Source organism: Coturnix japonica, chromosome 3 (genome assembly GCF_054131305.1).
Source record: "Coturnix japonica strain WE chromosome 3, WE-NBRP24, whole genome shotgun sequence".
NCBI lineage: Eukaryota > Metazoa > Chordata > Aves > Galliformes > Phasianidae > Coturnix > Coturnix japonica.
In genome coordinates this window covers 29,339,949-29,355,129 of record NC_140665.1, presented here as the reverse complement: position 1 = coordinate 29,355,129, position 15,181 = coordinate 29,339,949, and the positions used below count along the sequence as shown (strand labels likewise).

The following is a 15,181-nucleotide window of genomic DNA, read 5'->3' as shown; positions in this document are numbered from 1 at the left end:
CCGTTACAGGCTCCCCATAACGGCCAGCAGCGCCGGTGCCGGACGGGGAGGGCACTGGAGCTACCGGCTAACATCAAAACTTAACTTTTCTTCGTCCTCCTTTCCTTCTAGTCCTCCTGTTAAGTTGCTCCTGCTCTAAAAGTGCCAGGAGCAAAGCTGAGCGAGAGTCATACACTTGTCAACGGACTGGGGGTGCTGGTGAGCAAGGTAACAGTCGTGCGGAGTGATGTAGAATAAACTAAGAATTTGCATCCGTACACATATGTATAGCACCTGGTTGGCTATACCTGTAGTTGGCTGCCTTAAGGTCTCGTAGGAACTGCTATGTAATCTGTGATACTTGCTTTAATCTTTATGGTAGTAGTGCTCCGAGTAGAATGGCATTTTCAATATTTTTTTATCTGTTACTTTGCATATTTATATAGGTTATGCACGTATTTATCCATTCTAACATCCCTGTGTTTTTAATGATGAAAATCTGGTTTTTGTATTAATTTAAAATAAAACTTGTTAAGTAGTGACATAGTAATACTGTAGAAATTAAATACTTCAGCTGACGAAATACTACGCAACATCCTCCATCCTACATTTTATCTGAACTTGTGTGTGTTCAGGGTATCATGTATGGTGGGGCATTCTGTACAAAGTTCACTATCTGTGTAAAAACACTATTTTTTCCTTTTTGGATGAACTTCAGAATGGAAAACGTACAAGAAGATAATAATGAAAATTCCAACGTTGCAGAAGATTCTGAGCCCAGTCATGTGGCAGAAGAATCTGAGCCCAGTAATGTGGCAGAAGATAATACTGAGCCAAGTCTCACTACAGAGGATTCTATGTCTGCCTCTGATGCACCAGAGGATGCTGAAGCCAAACCTGTTCAGCCTGCTCAACAAATAGTAAACGCTTCCCCTTCCCAGGAGGCTCTTCTTGCTGCAAACCGAAAGATGTCTAGGCTTTACCGGAGCTCTGCTGGAGTTCTATCCATGCAAGAAATTTTAAAAGAAAAACAGGTTTAGTATTCAATATTAGGTCTTGACATAGATTACATAGATTCTCGTAATTCTTTCTCAGATAATTAAACTCAGTTTATATGAATTGTTTCTCTTTTCCTTTTCTGTTTCCTTTTTGTTGTTGTTGTTGTTCTTAATTATATCCAGTATTTTTATTCCATGTAGAAAGTGATGTGTGTATCTGTTTGTAATGTTTTCAATATTTTAAGATTCTCTTTTAAAGTTCTAGTGGAAGGAGGCTGAAGATATTTACTGAATAATTTGCACTGAAGCAAAACAGTACCCAGCTTGATTCCTGAAAATATTTCTTGTCTGTAGATTCTTTGGCTTGATATTATTACTGATATAATCTGGTTTAGCAATGGAGATCAGTTTATCAATTTAAAGAACATTAATTAATTTAATAATTTGAAATATTTTTTGTGAAAAAGAAAACTAGTTAATACGGCACATAAATATATTAAGGTTTACTGTAGTATATTTAACATTTGCTTCTCCTTACCATATCCTTTGTTGACTTCATCATATTAATTTGGTCTTTGGGTAGCCTCTGAATATGCACATACTTCTGAAGAGTAAGGCAGTTATATATCTATACTACAAGATGTTCAGTGTCTTGTCAATGGTGTTGCGATGGAATTGTGTATATTTTATTTGAAAGATGTTTAATGTTTTAGGCTCGATACAAAGAAGCAAGAGAAAACCGAAAAACAAAAATCAATCCTTCATATAAATACGTATTTGAAGTTCTCAGCATCACTCTAGGCTTAGACTTAGCAGCTGTGGAAGAATTGATTTTGGATGTCCCTTCGGTGAGTATGTTCTGTGAATCTGTTGAACTTCAATTATTAGTCAAAATATGTAGCAGGTTACCCCTTTGATATGAAATGCTAATCATCATTTAGATCACTTCTGCTAGAAAATGTGATTAATAAGGCATGCAGCTCATCTGGAGTGATACCTGACTACATCATTCAGCTTAGTTTCCTGGAAGATTTTCAAGTATTCCATTGTTTTTTGATAGCAGCTTTTTCTTCTTTCTTACCTCAAGGGAAGCTTAATTTCTACTATTATTTTAACCCAGTGGATTCTTGTCATATCCACCAAGTTTAATTCTTTTCAGACTAATATTATTATATTCTAAAAGTAAGCATTTTTATTTTTAAAGCAAGACCCAATTGAAATGTCAAAGTTAAAAAAGAAGTGTAACTTCATAGAAATGTTTGGGGGGGGGGGGGGGGGGGGAAAGATGGTTTTTTTAGTAAAAAGGGAGATGAAGAATCCATTTCACTAATGTTGTTACATTTGGAAACACCTGTTAAATAATTCCCAGTTTTGAGTCCTTCAGTTATTTGTAAATGTTTAAAGGCATTTCACAGTGCTTAAACAAACAGGAGCAATCAGCTAAATTGTTCTTTTAGCGTCAAAATTCAGCATGTATGTATGTAAAATGCAGCCCTTGTTATCTCAGTATGATGTTTTTGTTGGTTAGAGATTAGACTTAGCCTTCAAAATTTAACATTATCAACTTTGATTAGATACTTGAGCTCTCTGGTACAAGCTGAATATATACTCATATTCAAAATTATTGTTCATTGTTTCCTTATTGATATTTACACATCATAAAATAGGTATAATCTCTTTTATTCTTATGCTTACACAACATCAAAGAGCTTTAAGCTTTGTCAGTTAACTGACATTTTGTTTCTTTGCTGTTGATAAGTGGTATATAATTTTAGAATATTCTGACTTCCTGTCAATTGACTGTTCTACACTAAGTTTCACTAACTCAGACATGTAAGAATCTTTGGGATGGTGTGTGTGTGTTCTTCCTTTCTCTTTTTCAGCATCTTATTTTGTCACTGACCTTTCGGCACTTTATCCATTTATTTTATATGCACTATGTATTACCAATTGAGGAGGATTTTTATTTATTTATTTATTTATTTCACACTTCAAACACCATTATCCCCTATTGCCTATTAAAAAAAACCCAAACAAACAAAAAAAAACAAAACAAAACTCACTGATTTTCCTCTAGAGTAGAGTTGCTATAGCAGGATATGTCAGGTCATGTAAGTTTGCCTTGTGTACTTCTAAGTCTCTTAATGACCACTTACTTCAGCTTAATACTTCAGACTTACAGATCTGTAAGAGTAACAGAATACCCTCTAGTTTCTCTGCAGTACTAGTGGAGACCATTAATATATGATATACAGATATCTAGGCTAAGCCATCTGTGTGAGTGAGATAAGTAATCCAAGGCAATATTTCAACAATCTGTTGTTTCATAACTTCTCATAACATTTGAGTGTGAACAACAAACACCATCAAAACCAGAGGCAGTACCATGGACAAATGATGTTGCATATGTTACAGCCACATAAAAAATAATGATTTGAGTAACAAATATTCACTAATTTCTTTTGTTTGTTTGTTTTGTTTGTTTTAATTTAATTTAACAGCTTGAAGCATTTGAATCATTTTTTACCAAGGGAGGAAGTAAAGGATTGAAAATTTTCTATCAAGAAGGCGATGTACCAGGAATAGGTAACTTTTTAATAACATTAATACAGGCAGATGTAATAATACCATCTACTGCTAAATTTACTGTTAGCCAGAATAAAGAACAGTTTTTATTTGTTCAAAGTTTTACAGTCTATTGCTATGAGGACTGAAAAAACTTAATTGTAGATGCATATTGCTTCAAGTCAAATAGTTCAGAAAATATTCAGTCAATTTCAACCATTTCTAGAAGGAAGTCTATAGAAACAGAAATTACTTTGAAATGTTAAAATGTTTGCAATTATTTCTTTCAAAAGTTTTGCCCTCAATTAATTAGAAACTTATTTCATAAAATCTTTGGGAGATCAACTTTTCACGCAATCTGATAGTGAGAGGACAAGGGGGGGGATGGCTTTTAACTAAAAGAAGGGAGATTTAAGTTAAATGTTAGGAAGAAACTCTTTACCCAGATTGTGGCAAGACACTGGAACAGATTACCTAGAGAAGCTGTGGATTCTCCACCTTTGGAGGGTCTCAAGGGCAGGCTGGTGAAGCCCTGGGCAGTGTGAGCTGGTGGGGGACAGCTCTGCCCATGGCAGGGGAGTTGGGACAGGATGGTCATTAAGTCCCCTTCCAATCCAAGCCATTCTATGATTCTATGATATGATCTGTCTGAATTTGCATCTATTATCAACATTTGAAAATATATATATATATTTGGTCTTAACCGTAAAATTAAGTATAAAAGTATAAAGTATAATGCTGCCTTAATTTTTCTTACTGTTTTTCTGTTTTCCATATCCTGCTCTTTCTACTTCTCATTCTGCCTCATGCCTATCTAATTCCTTACTACTTGTTTTGCTATTTTTTAATTAATATGAATATATTTAGTATAGTATCTTTGTTAGGGTGAATGAAAATCAGCATATAATGCATCTTAGCCACCAGCAAATTACAAGATGATGGACCTGAGCAAATTCCCTCTTCAGTGCAGCACAATATACTGAAATTGCTTTGTGAGGCATACACTGTATGCTTGGTATAGATTTTTAATTTTGTAAGTTCACTCATGGATTATTTCTTTTTTGCTTCCCTTACACACAGAAGATGAAAATAAGTGATTTCTGTGTTGAATTCTATTTCACTGTATTTCAAGCATTTTGTAATAATTCACATCGAAAAATAAATAAATAAATAGTGACATCTATGAAACTCTTTTCAGAATGTGGTCGGATAATTCCAGGAGCTGCAAAAGGAAGTAAAATGATGCAATTTTATGTGGACAACGCACCGGACAAATTTCAAGGACTATGCTTGTTTTTTGTTCGTCTTAAGAATGACAACGATGTAAAGTCAAAAAGTATAAACGAGGTAATCTTTCATACTATTTTAAAAATGAGGAACTTAAAAAAGAGATCATTTTGTTTTCATTATTTGTTTCAGTATTGTTATGTTACTAAATGTACTGGTAATTCCATAATTTTGAATATTAAGTTGTATCACACTATGCTTTCATCTCTGCTGAGACGATGAAGAGCTGCATTGCTTCGGCAAATACTCAGAATACCTGGTGAAAATTCTGTCTCGCAGGGCAGTTGTTAAAGAAGTGGTCAACATTGAGATTAGTTTATTGTTCTACCATTCTCCTCATGCCCCCCCTTCCCCCCCCCCCCCCCTTTTTTTTTTTAATCTTTTATTTTTACTTATTTATTTAATTTAAGAAGGTAAAGCCTTGATGCAACCCTAAGCTAGAAGGACTCACAGTTGCCTAGAAGACTCTATATACAACAAATTCCTGCAGAGAAAAGGTTTATTTGTATCACTCTCTCCCTTCTGTATATTTGAATGTGTGAAATGAGCATTTATCCTAAGAAATTTATGTAGCATGAGTTTTTTCTGCCATACAACAATTTAAGACAAATTATTAGATATGTGTGGAGTTGATTATCATCAATCAATGAGGCACTTCTCCTTGTGTTAAAATTTTCTTATGCAAAATCAGAGTGCTTCTATTAAAAAAAATAATAAAATGCTGACTTTGTAATACTGTTTCCACTCTAAGATACCACATCACTAACAATTATTCTGTTACAATGCAGGAGATATTCTTTTGTGTTTTGGATGCGACTGAAGGACTCTTACATGGTATTAAGAAGATGTTAGAAAATATTTTTATCCCAGCTATTCTTGCAACAAATAACTGGGGTGTTTTAAGTCAGAACAAGCAGGATACAAAAGACAAACAGAATTTTGTGGAAAATATTAGAAGATACATTTCATTTCTAGAAGGTAAGCTTTGCATTTAGAAAGCAATCAAATAAGAGGAATTCTATTTAAGAATTTTCTTTTAAGCATGGTAGGACACAGGTAAGCAATGTACCAAAGCCTTTGAGGAAAAATAAAACTATCAAAAGCTTGCCTAGTTAACATATGGAGAGATCATTAATTGAGAAAATTATCTAGTGATCCATTACTTATAAGGAGGAACACATGGGATTTAAAAGAAGAATTTTTGGTTTTATGCAACTTCAGTAAAATGCCTATTATCTTGAAACATTACAGTTTACAGATATGTATTCCCAAACATAAATTGATTATACTTGTGGAAATAAATTTTTGAGTCTTAACTGGTTTTGTATTGTAATAGCTTTCTTTCTTTCTTTCTTTCTTTCTTTCTTTCTTTCTTTCTTTCTTTCTTTCTTTCTTTCTTTCTTTCTTTCTTTCTTTCTTTCTTTCTTTCTTTCTTTCTTTCTTTCTTTCTTTCTTTCTTTCTTTCTTTCTTTCTTTTTCTTTCTTTCTTTCTTTCTAATTATTCTTTTATTTTTTTAAAAATTTGTTATTATACAGTGGCTATAAAAAGTATTGAAGGCACTGTTGAGTTGGAAAAAATGGATCACATTAATTTTTCTAAACTCCAGTCCTTTGAGGAAGTAGCAGCAGCAGCAGATAATCCTGATATGATTCACCAGTTAGAAGAAGTACTTCTGATCTGGCATAAACAAATTGAAAGAGTAAGTTGTTTTAACACATCGCTCCAACATGAATGCTGAGATCCACCCAGTTTTAACAATGGCTGAACATATACTTTGGTTGCCTTGACTTCTCTATAAGAATACCATTAGTTGCAATTCTGAATCAGGATGCTTTTCCAAATCAGAACCATTTTCAAAAGGCAATACAAACAAGCTTGTTCCTTTCCTGTTAGCATTCTCAGAACATCTCTTCTTCTTTATAACAATTTGTCTAAAAACAGCTTGCTTTCTTTCTCTTTTTCTTTCTTATTTTTTTTTCCAATTTGAATGCAGGTTCTGATTGAGAGTCAGCAGATGAGGAAAGAAGCTGATAATTCAGGTCCATTGACTGAACTGGAGCACTGGAAATGTATGTCTGCTAAATTTAATTTCATTATTGAGCAGATCAAAGGATCAGACTGCAGATCTGTCATTAATGTTCTGAATGCTGGACATTCTAAACTGCTAAAGGTAACTAATTCTTTTTTCCTTTTCAGTAGACAAAGCTCATATTTATTTATTTATTTATTTATTTATTTATTTATTTATTTATTTATTTATTAGAGGGGTTTTCTGAGGAGAATAAGGAGGGGAAAATGTAGAGATGTTGTTAGTGTGCTTGATGTAGTGAGAGAAAAAGATATTAGAGATGCTGGGGAAAAAAAGGGGGGAATCCTAATTGTAAACTACTTACATTACTTATTTTATTGGTGCCTTTAAAAAAGAGTTCCAAGGTTTGCTTATAAGCATGTCAGTGCTAGTTAAAAGAAAGAGATCACTATCTATGGAGTCTTTTCACAGTAACGTTTTTTTGTCCAGATGTGGCAAGAGCTAGATGCCAAGATCACAGATGCAGCAAATGAATCGAAAGATAATGCGAAATATTTGTGCACGCTTGAAAACGTTTGTCAGCCTCTTTATCACTTTGACCTTGTAAGTATATCTTTCATTATTCTCTAAGCAAAGTTCAATTCTTAATATACAATGTCCATAAAAAAATTTCAGGGTAAAAGGAAGTAAAAGGAATCTTCTTTGTATTTGTTTTAATGTATTGATTTTTTTGAACCACCTGTCTAGCTAAACTTATAACTAAAGTAAAACGTTATTTTATTAGAAACATATTTGTAAGTATGTATTTTATGAATAAACATATACACGTGATTTCCTAGTTAGCTCCCTGCCATTATTACTTCAAAATGAGCCAAACATGTATATTTGCAGTGCAAGAATCTCAAAATATGTATTTCACTGAAAATTCCACATGCCAGTGAAGACATAATAAATACACAACCATAACCAAAATGCCAGAATTTCAGTTATATAAAAATAATGGAAACATAAAGAGGCCCCAGCGGCTTCTAGGGGGGTAAAACAATATTTTGATACTGAATATTTTGTTAGCTGCTTCTATTTGTAGAAATTACAGTTGGGAAAAACATAAATGTTAGGTTGTTTGTCTTGAGCTAATTCAGTAAAAGATATTAAGTTTACTTTTCACCATTAATATTTATAACAAGTACGTATGTGTAAGGGCTGTTGCAGGATATGGTGGAAGGAGGAAATAGCCTACGAAAAGGTGTTAGTTCTCTTCTTTTTTCTAGTCCTCTCTGTTTTAATCCTACATGATTCCTGTCCTTCACCAGAAAGTTTTGCATATTTTGCTTAATTTCTGGTAATCTCGGATCCTGATTCAAGTTTTAACTGAGGAGAAGCAAAAATAAACAGCAACCCCACTAAACAAACACAAAAACAAAGTGGGAACAACAAGTGTATAGAAGAATGGCAGTGGACTACGCAGCTCATCTTCCTCAGTCCTTCAGGCTATCGCTAGAGGGCGCCAGCAACCGCAGAATAAAAGAGTCAAGTCTGTCTCAGATTTAAAGTGCTTCTTAAGGAGTTATTAAGATAAGCTAACATTTGTGGGTGAGGGCCCGTTAAAGAATTTGTTAGTTTACTAACATGAAGTAATTAGCTTCGTTCTTTATCTGATCAAGAACACTTTGAGTAAATCTGAATTCCTGTTTCATCTCTCCCCACTGTGGGGAGGGCTGAGTAAAGCAGCTTAGTGCTGCTTAGCCAGTTGCTGTGTTAAACCACAGCAGCTGGACATTCCTTTTAAACTGCTTTTTTTTAATCTTTTTTTTTCATTGTCACTATACTACATATACATAAATATTTTTCTCATTAAGCAGATATTATTCCTCCAGTGGTTATATACGCTTTGCATGCTTCCCAGGTCAAGGAACTTTTTTCAAGCAGAACCCTTTTACTCTGGTTTAGCTGACAAATGAGAAAGTCCTCTCCTGTAACCTTCCCTAGAAGACAGTGTCACATGTGATATGACTTGTGTCACATTTGTAAGAACAACCTGGGCCTATTTGATATTTTCTCAGTAATTACTACTTTTTTTGCAGTGTCTGGATATTATTTATAAATAGTCTTCTGTTTTGCCTCTTTTTTTTTCTTTGAACAAAGTATTTTGAAGTTGTTCAGTGACCAGACAGCAGTTACGTGGTCACTTAGTTTTAATGAACAGTGATTTTATCAAATGCATATAGGATTTTGATCTTTTATATGATAAACACTCATTAGTAACATTAATAATGTGACCATTATTTTATGACCTTTGTGGAAACTCTAAATTAATCATTTTATGCAATGATTATTTTTACAGCATAAGTGCGTAGAATATATTTAACAGCTGTACTTGAAGAAAAACAAAAGCATTAATCATGAACAACCATTTTCAGCTGCCAGAAGAATTCTTTCTTTTGTGCCAAAAAATTCAACCTGTACTTTTGGATTCAGTGTTCAGTTATGCTCATCAAAATAACATTAAAAGTATTTGTATGAATCTCTTTATCTGATCAAATAATCTGAGATTATTACTGTGTATTCATTTAGATTCCTTTGGAAATGTGTTGAGTGTGATTAGGTTTTTTGACAAGAAACTTTTTGGTAAGAAGCAATGATGCAATTTTAAAGGTTACTTAATGTCATTTAGGCAAAAAATTTTAGATATTGTCAATATAATAAAAGAGTTACAATAAAAGTGTTGCTAGCAATGGAAAATTAAGTTTTTCTCAAAACTCTGCTTTAAGGCGGCAATGAAAAATGGAATACCAAACTTGATAAATGCTATCCGAATGATTCACAGTGTTTCAAGGTATTACAATACTTCTGAAAGAATGACATCGTTGTTTATAAAGGTAAATATATTAAGCTTAATAATGTTTACTGTTAAAAACCAGGAGGTTTGTTTTTTTCTGAAAAATATGAGACATCTAATTTTTAGTTGATAAAGCAGTGGCAAATAGTGGGTGTATGTAAGGGAAAGGAAGAGAAGTCTTTAGATCAGGAGCGGTTGAATTCAGAGTAGAAAATTACCTTTAGGGATGAATTTTATTATCCCTGGTTCAGCAAAATTGATTTTTTCTTCTCAGTAATTGTCAGGATCTGAATTAACCTGCTCTGTTACTTTCTAAACGAAAATGAGAAGATAGTGCTTCATCTGTGATGTTATACCTCTACTTAAAGTTCTTGGAGGGCTGAAGCTATAGATATTACTTTTTCACCTTGATGTGACTGTTTATACAATGTAAAACCATGAATTTGCAGTCACTATGATCTTTGAAAACAGCTTAAAATATCTGGGCAATTCTTGTAACTTGGCTGAGCATTCATTTACCTTTGTTATTTGTGCACTTCTTCAAGAGCTTGGAATGCTAGTTTACAGCCAAACTGGTTACATGAAGCTGTGCTGTGACATAACATGGAGAAATTCTATTACAATCTAAGCTTTTTCATCAAAGCTCAAGTGTTCATCCCTTACTGAATGCTTGCATTTAAAGATCATCAGCGGGGACACTGAAAATCCTGCCTATAGCCTTAGCTATTATTGTGTTTCAGTGTAAGATGACAGTGTAAGTGAAGAATAGTTGGGATGAAATTACTTTGTTATTGAATTGTCTTTGTTCTTGTGTTTAGTGACATCTGTTTTTATGCATATATATTGCTGTTCTTATGAACTGAATGTACTTGTAAGTACTTCTTGTGACTTGAGTATGCTTCTGGGCACATTTAAAGACATTCTATAAGGTGTTTTTCTTTTATGTTGCATATATTATTTTGCCATTATTATTCCCACAAGTAAAATTCATTCAAACTCTGTTAGTACTAACACAGGCAAATGGGAATTTTGACAGATTCTGTGAAAAAGGCAGTTTTTCTTCTGAGCTTGAAACCTAATTCTTTCATTTATCTACACAAGGTTACAAATCAGATGGTTGCGACATGCAGAGCTTACATTACAGATGGTGGATTGACTCATGTATGGGAACAGGAGACACCAATAATCCTTGGAAAAATTAAGGTTTGTATTTTGGTATTTCTGTTATTTTGCTATTGAACTTACTGATTACCTATTGATGTGCATGAGGAAGTTCATATCAATATGTATCAAGTACTTTACCCCTCTGCTAATTTGTTTAGGGTGGCTTTGAGTGTTTTCTCATTTCTTATCCCACCTTCATTTGTTGAAATTAGAATGATGTCATTTTCATCAGCTTTTTCCATCACTGACCTTGGAACTGGCATCTTCATCATATCTGTGAGCAAGAAATCTTAGGATCCTGCACAATCCATGTTCTTCCATGCTGATGATCTCTGATATGGTGCCATCTTTCTCTGCCATAGGAAGCTGTTTTTGAATAGTCTTCCTTATGTTGCAGTACCTCCTTCCAATACCAGACTCCCTTGGCTGTAAAAGTTCAATGACAAGAGGGTTTTCATCTTCTTCAGGTGATGGTAGGACATAGTAGGACCAACTTAAGCACGTTAAGTGTACCATGACCTTTAGCTGTGGGGTTACTGATTGCCATTATAGTTTCTATTTCCACCTTCTCCTTTAATAGACCTCAGCTATTGACTTCCTACCTTACCCAGAAATGCATACTTATTGGCTTTATATGGCAAAGTTTTGGGTAGTTTCAAGATTATTAAGGAGTGGCTACTGTGAGAAGAGACCAGGAGCTGCCCTGTCTTGGATAGAGCCAATTTCAGCTGATGCAAAAAGTGACCTGCTAGCCAAACCTGAGCCAATGAGTGATTCTGCTTGTACTTCTGTGATAAGGTATTTAAGAATAACAAAAAATGCTGTACAACAGCTGTGAGAGGGAGAGGAGATAGGAAAAATGAGAGAAATAGCTCTGCAGGCACCAAAGTTGGTGAAGGAGAGAGGGAAGATGCTCCAGGTACCAGTATAGAGATTCCCCTGTAGTTGGTGGAAAAGACTCTGGTGGCAGAGGTGGTCTCCCTGTAGCCTGTGGAGGACCATAGTGGAGCTGGTGGTAATTGCCCAAATAATGCTGTCACCCATGGAGATCCTATGTAGGTTTTCCTGAACACTGTAGAAAGGTCCCATGCTGGAGCAATGACAAAAACATTGTATGTAAGCCATTACTGCCTGTTGACTGAAACTAGACTCAGTGATAATAAACCACTTTGGAACTACAGTGGATTTTGACTCTTTTATTTCTTGCATATGAGTGAAACTTAAAGAATATGATATTTATTTCTTCCCTTTTTAGGAATGCATCTCCCTGTTGAAAGAGTATCAGAGATGCTTTCAGGAAGCAAAGCAAGAGATTTTGGCAAATCTAGGAGAAAAATCATTTGAAGTATCTGAAATGTACATTTTTGGGAAATCTGAAGCTTTTTGTAGGAGATTAGAAAAAGTGAGTAAATTGTGTGTTTTTATTGTCAGTACAGAAGTAGAACTTCTCCAGAGAACAGCTGACAAGGCAAACCCAACTTTACATTACTTTACTTAATAAAAGTGTGGAAGAGTTTTTAATTTTTCTTTTGAGAGAAGTTTGACACTTCCACAGAGTAAGAAAGATTAATATTTTAGACAATTACCTTGCAGTGCTCTACTGAATTTGTCAGTTTTTCTGTTTTAAGCAAGTGAATTATCTCCATTAATCCATGTTTATTTTGGGGGGCTTAGAATAACGTGAAGAATACCAAAGTTTTATTATGAGAATGGTGACCTAAGTCATTAAAAATTTATGTTAATGATGAGCACGGTTCTTCAGATGATTCTGCTGCTTGCTATAATCTTAACATTTATCATGCCAACCTGATGAAAAGACTTTAATCTATCATCTGTGGGGTTTGTATAGAACAGATGTTAGGTGTTTCTAGATGCAGAATAAAGTGATAGAAATAATAAGAGAGTACTGGGATAAGGAAGGTAGGAATTAGGTGATTCATTGTTTTTCCTTATCATGCAGTATGCATATTGCAATCTAGATAGTGTTTTTCTATACAATAAAACCACTTCATATCATCATCATGTTTCAACTCTTTTACTGTATGACTCTACTTAACCTAACAGTCAAATATGAAAAAACAAACAAACAAACAAACAAACAAACAAAACCACAAATCAACTCACAAAAAAAATTTCCCAGCAAGAAAAACAAATATGGTTTCATGTTATTTTGAGTTATGGTGATAAGTGACCTTGAAAATGGAGTTAACTATGTTCTGTTGGTATTTTTCTTAGAAGCTCAGAAACAGAGAAGTTCTGAATGTACTAGTTTGAGAGGACTAGCTATAGTTTGGATTATTTTCCTCAGATTTTAGTTAATAGAGGAACTTAAAAAAGTATTTATTATGAGCATGATTATAACCTTTATATTTCAGATTACAGAGATGATAAATATAGTACAAACTTTTCAAGCACTGGGTACGTCAACCATTGAAGGTATAGAAATCATGTCAATAAAATTCAAAAATATCTACCACAATGTTCAAAAGAAACAATACGACATCCTTGATCCAAGAAAAAAAGAATTTGATGTGGATTTTGTGGACTTCATGTCAAAAATTGAAGCTTTAGAGGTAAACAGTATTGCAATATATAACTTAATTGGTGGAGGATCTCATCACTACTGATTACCTTAAGTAATTATTAGACATCAAAATATTACTATTTGACTAGAAAAACTGTATTAAATTATGTGTCTCTTAGGTACAGATACAAACATTTATGAGATCTTGTTTTGGAAGAATTTTGTCTTCACAACACGCAGTCAAGTTACTCCGAAGGTATTGGCAAATTGCTTTAAAATATTTTAAAACATATGTGAAATTACTGGTTAGCACAATTTAAATAACATGGTTATGTTTGTAACAAAGGATCTCATATTTTTTTCATTATTGTTGTTATAAATCTTGCAGCCTTTACAAGAGAGTTGTATTTTAGCTTTGTAATACAAATCAACATATTCTTCTGTTTCTTCATTTAATTACCACATCTTTTGCACATACAAGTTAAATAAACAAAGAAAAATGTACATTGATAAGTAAAGCTAGAGCAGAACTTTTTATGTTGCTCAAACTTGCTCTGGACAACAACCAAAAAATTACACAGGCTGAAAAACAATTCCTAGATCTGCACATCTTTCATTTTACTTAATATTTATGTATCTCATCATGGAAAGAAGAAGAGGAAAAGAAGAAAATAGTGTTTTATAAATATAATTTTTGATACTTGTTTTTAATACAGATTTCAAAATCTGAGAATGCCATGCCTTCAAGAAGAAGTAACACACACAATTGCTTCTATTCTTAAACATTATGTAGCAGAACTTGAAGCTATTAAAAAGGTATTTTATTTCTTTTGCAGTAAATTTCAAACATTTTAAAACATGAACAAATACTTTAATAAAATGTGTATTTATTCTTTATATTTCAATAACTGACTGTGCATTATCATGTCACTTCATACAAATTTAACTTGCTTAAAAGGAGATAAAAACTGTGGTAGTGTAGGAAAAACAGTTTAACATTTCAAAAAGGTTTCTTTCTTTGCTAGATTTGTTTTTTTTATTTTTGAATTTATTTATCTAACGATATCGCAGATTTACCAAATTCAAAAAGATGACCCCCCTCTTGCTCGAAACATGCCACCTGTTGCAGGAAAGATACTGTGGGTGAGACAGCTCTTCAGGAGGATAAATGAGCCAATCAACTATTTCCAGGTAAGCTGATGTGAAGAAAATCAAATATTGTTATTCTCAGTGACCTTACTTCAATAGAGGGACCATAGTGTTTCTGGCTATGATGTAGAGGCTTCTCATATGCTAGATAACCTGTTTATTTGTATGTGAATTGCTATTAAAAATGTATTATCCACAATAACTACTGTTGTGAATCCAAGTTGTAACATTTGTTTGACTTGCCTCTCAACTAGCACCCCAAGCTGGAAATCTGCACTGATTTGTTGATACATCTGTGTTTACCTGAAGAAGTATTATGCCATTCCATCCAGTGCTGTTTTTCTGTTTCTGTTTATTATGGGGCAGTCTGAGGCTCATAAAGTTGGCATACATTTTTTACTTTAACTGAATACTCACCCATTCTGTTCTTCTAGTCATGAGTTTCTCTATGGAGAGTAATGTCTGTTTACTAAGCCTAAGTAAGTAGGGAGTAGTTTAAGGCATATATGTGGACTGCCAGACATCCTGGAATTGTCTAGTGTGTATATTCTGGAACCACTCAAGGAATTTATTATAAGGATCCTCACAACAACTGCATTTTGTAAGTTCCACTGCAGATAGTCTCTGTACTAGTGTGGGAACAGAG

At 33.7% G+C, this 15,181-nt stretch overlaps 1 protein-coding gene across 2 annotated transcripts in view; it reads left to right on the top strand.

Annotated features, from left to right (window-relative positions):
• Positions 1 to 16: 16 nt before the first annotated feature.
• DNAH8 (dynein axonemal heavy chain 8) overlaps positions 17 to 15,181 on the top strand; it is a 111,953-nt gene continuing 96,788 nt past the window's right edge. Inside the window, exons 1-16 of one of the 2 annotated variants that reach the window (XM_085543172.1) lie at positions 17 to 207; positions 698 to 1,013; positions 1,691 to 1,825; positions 3,479 to 3,563; positions 4,741 to 4,889; positions 5,618 to 5,807; positions 6,366 to 6,529; positions 6,824 to 7,000; positions 7,349 to 7,462; positions 9,631 to 9,738; positions 10,800 to 10,901; positions 12,118 to 12,264; positions 13,238 to 13,435; positions 13,566 to 13,642; positions 14,103 to 14,202; positions 14,458 to 14,577. In XM_085543172.1, the coding sequence (XP_085399298.1) occupies positions 699 to 1,013; positions 1,691 to 1,825; positions 3,479 to 3,563; positions 4,741 to 4,889; positions 5,618 to 5,807; positions 6,366 to 6,529; positions 6,824 to 7,000; positions 7,349 to 7,462; positions 9,631 to 9,738; positions 10,800 to 10,901; positions 12,118 to 12,264; positions 13,238 to 13,435; positions 13,566 to 13,642; positions 14,103 to 14,202; positions 14,458 to 14,577 (2,181 nt within the window). In that variant the 5' untranslated portion in view covers positions 17 to 207; position 698. Of the gene's footprint in view, positions 208 to 697; positions 1,014 to 1,690; positions 1,826 to 3,478; positions 3,564 to 4,740; positions 4,890 to 5,617; positions 5,808 to 6,365; positions 6,530 to 6,823; positions 7,001 to 7,348; positions 7,463 to 9,630; positions 9,739 to 10,799; positions 10,902 to 12,117; positions 12,265 to 13,237; positions 13,436 to 13,565; positions 13,643 to 14,102; positions 14,203 to 14,457; positions 14,578 to 15,181 lie in introns of those variants that run through there. The other variant, XM_085543173.1, reaches the window with a different exon arrangement.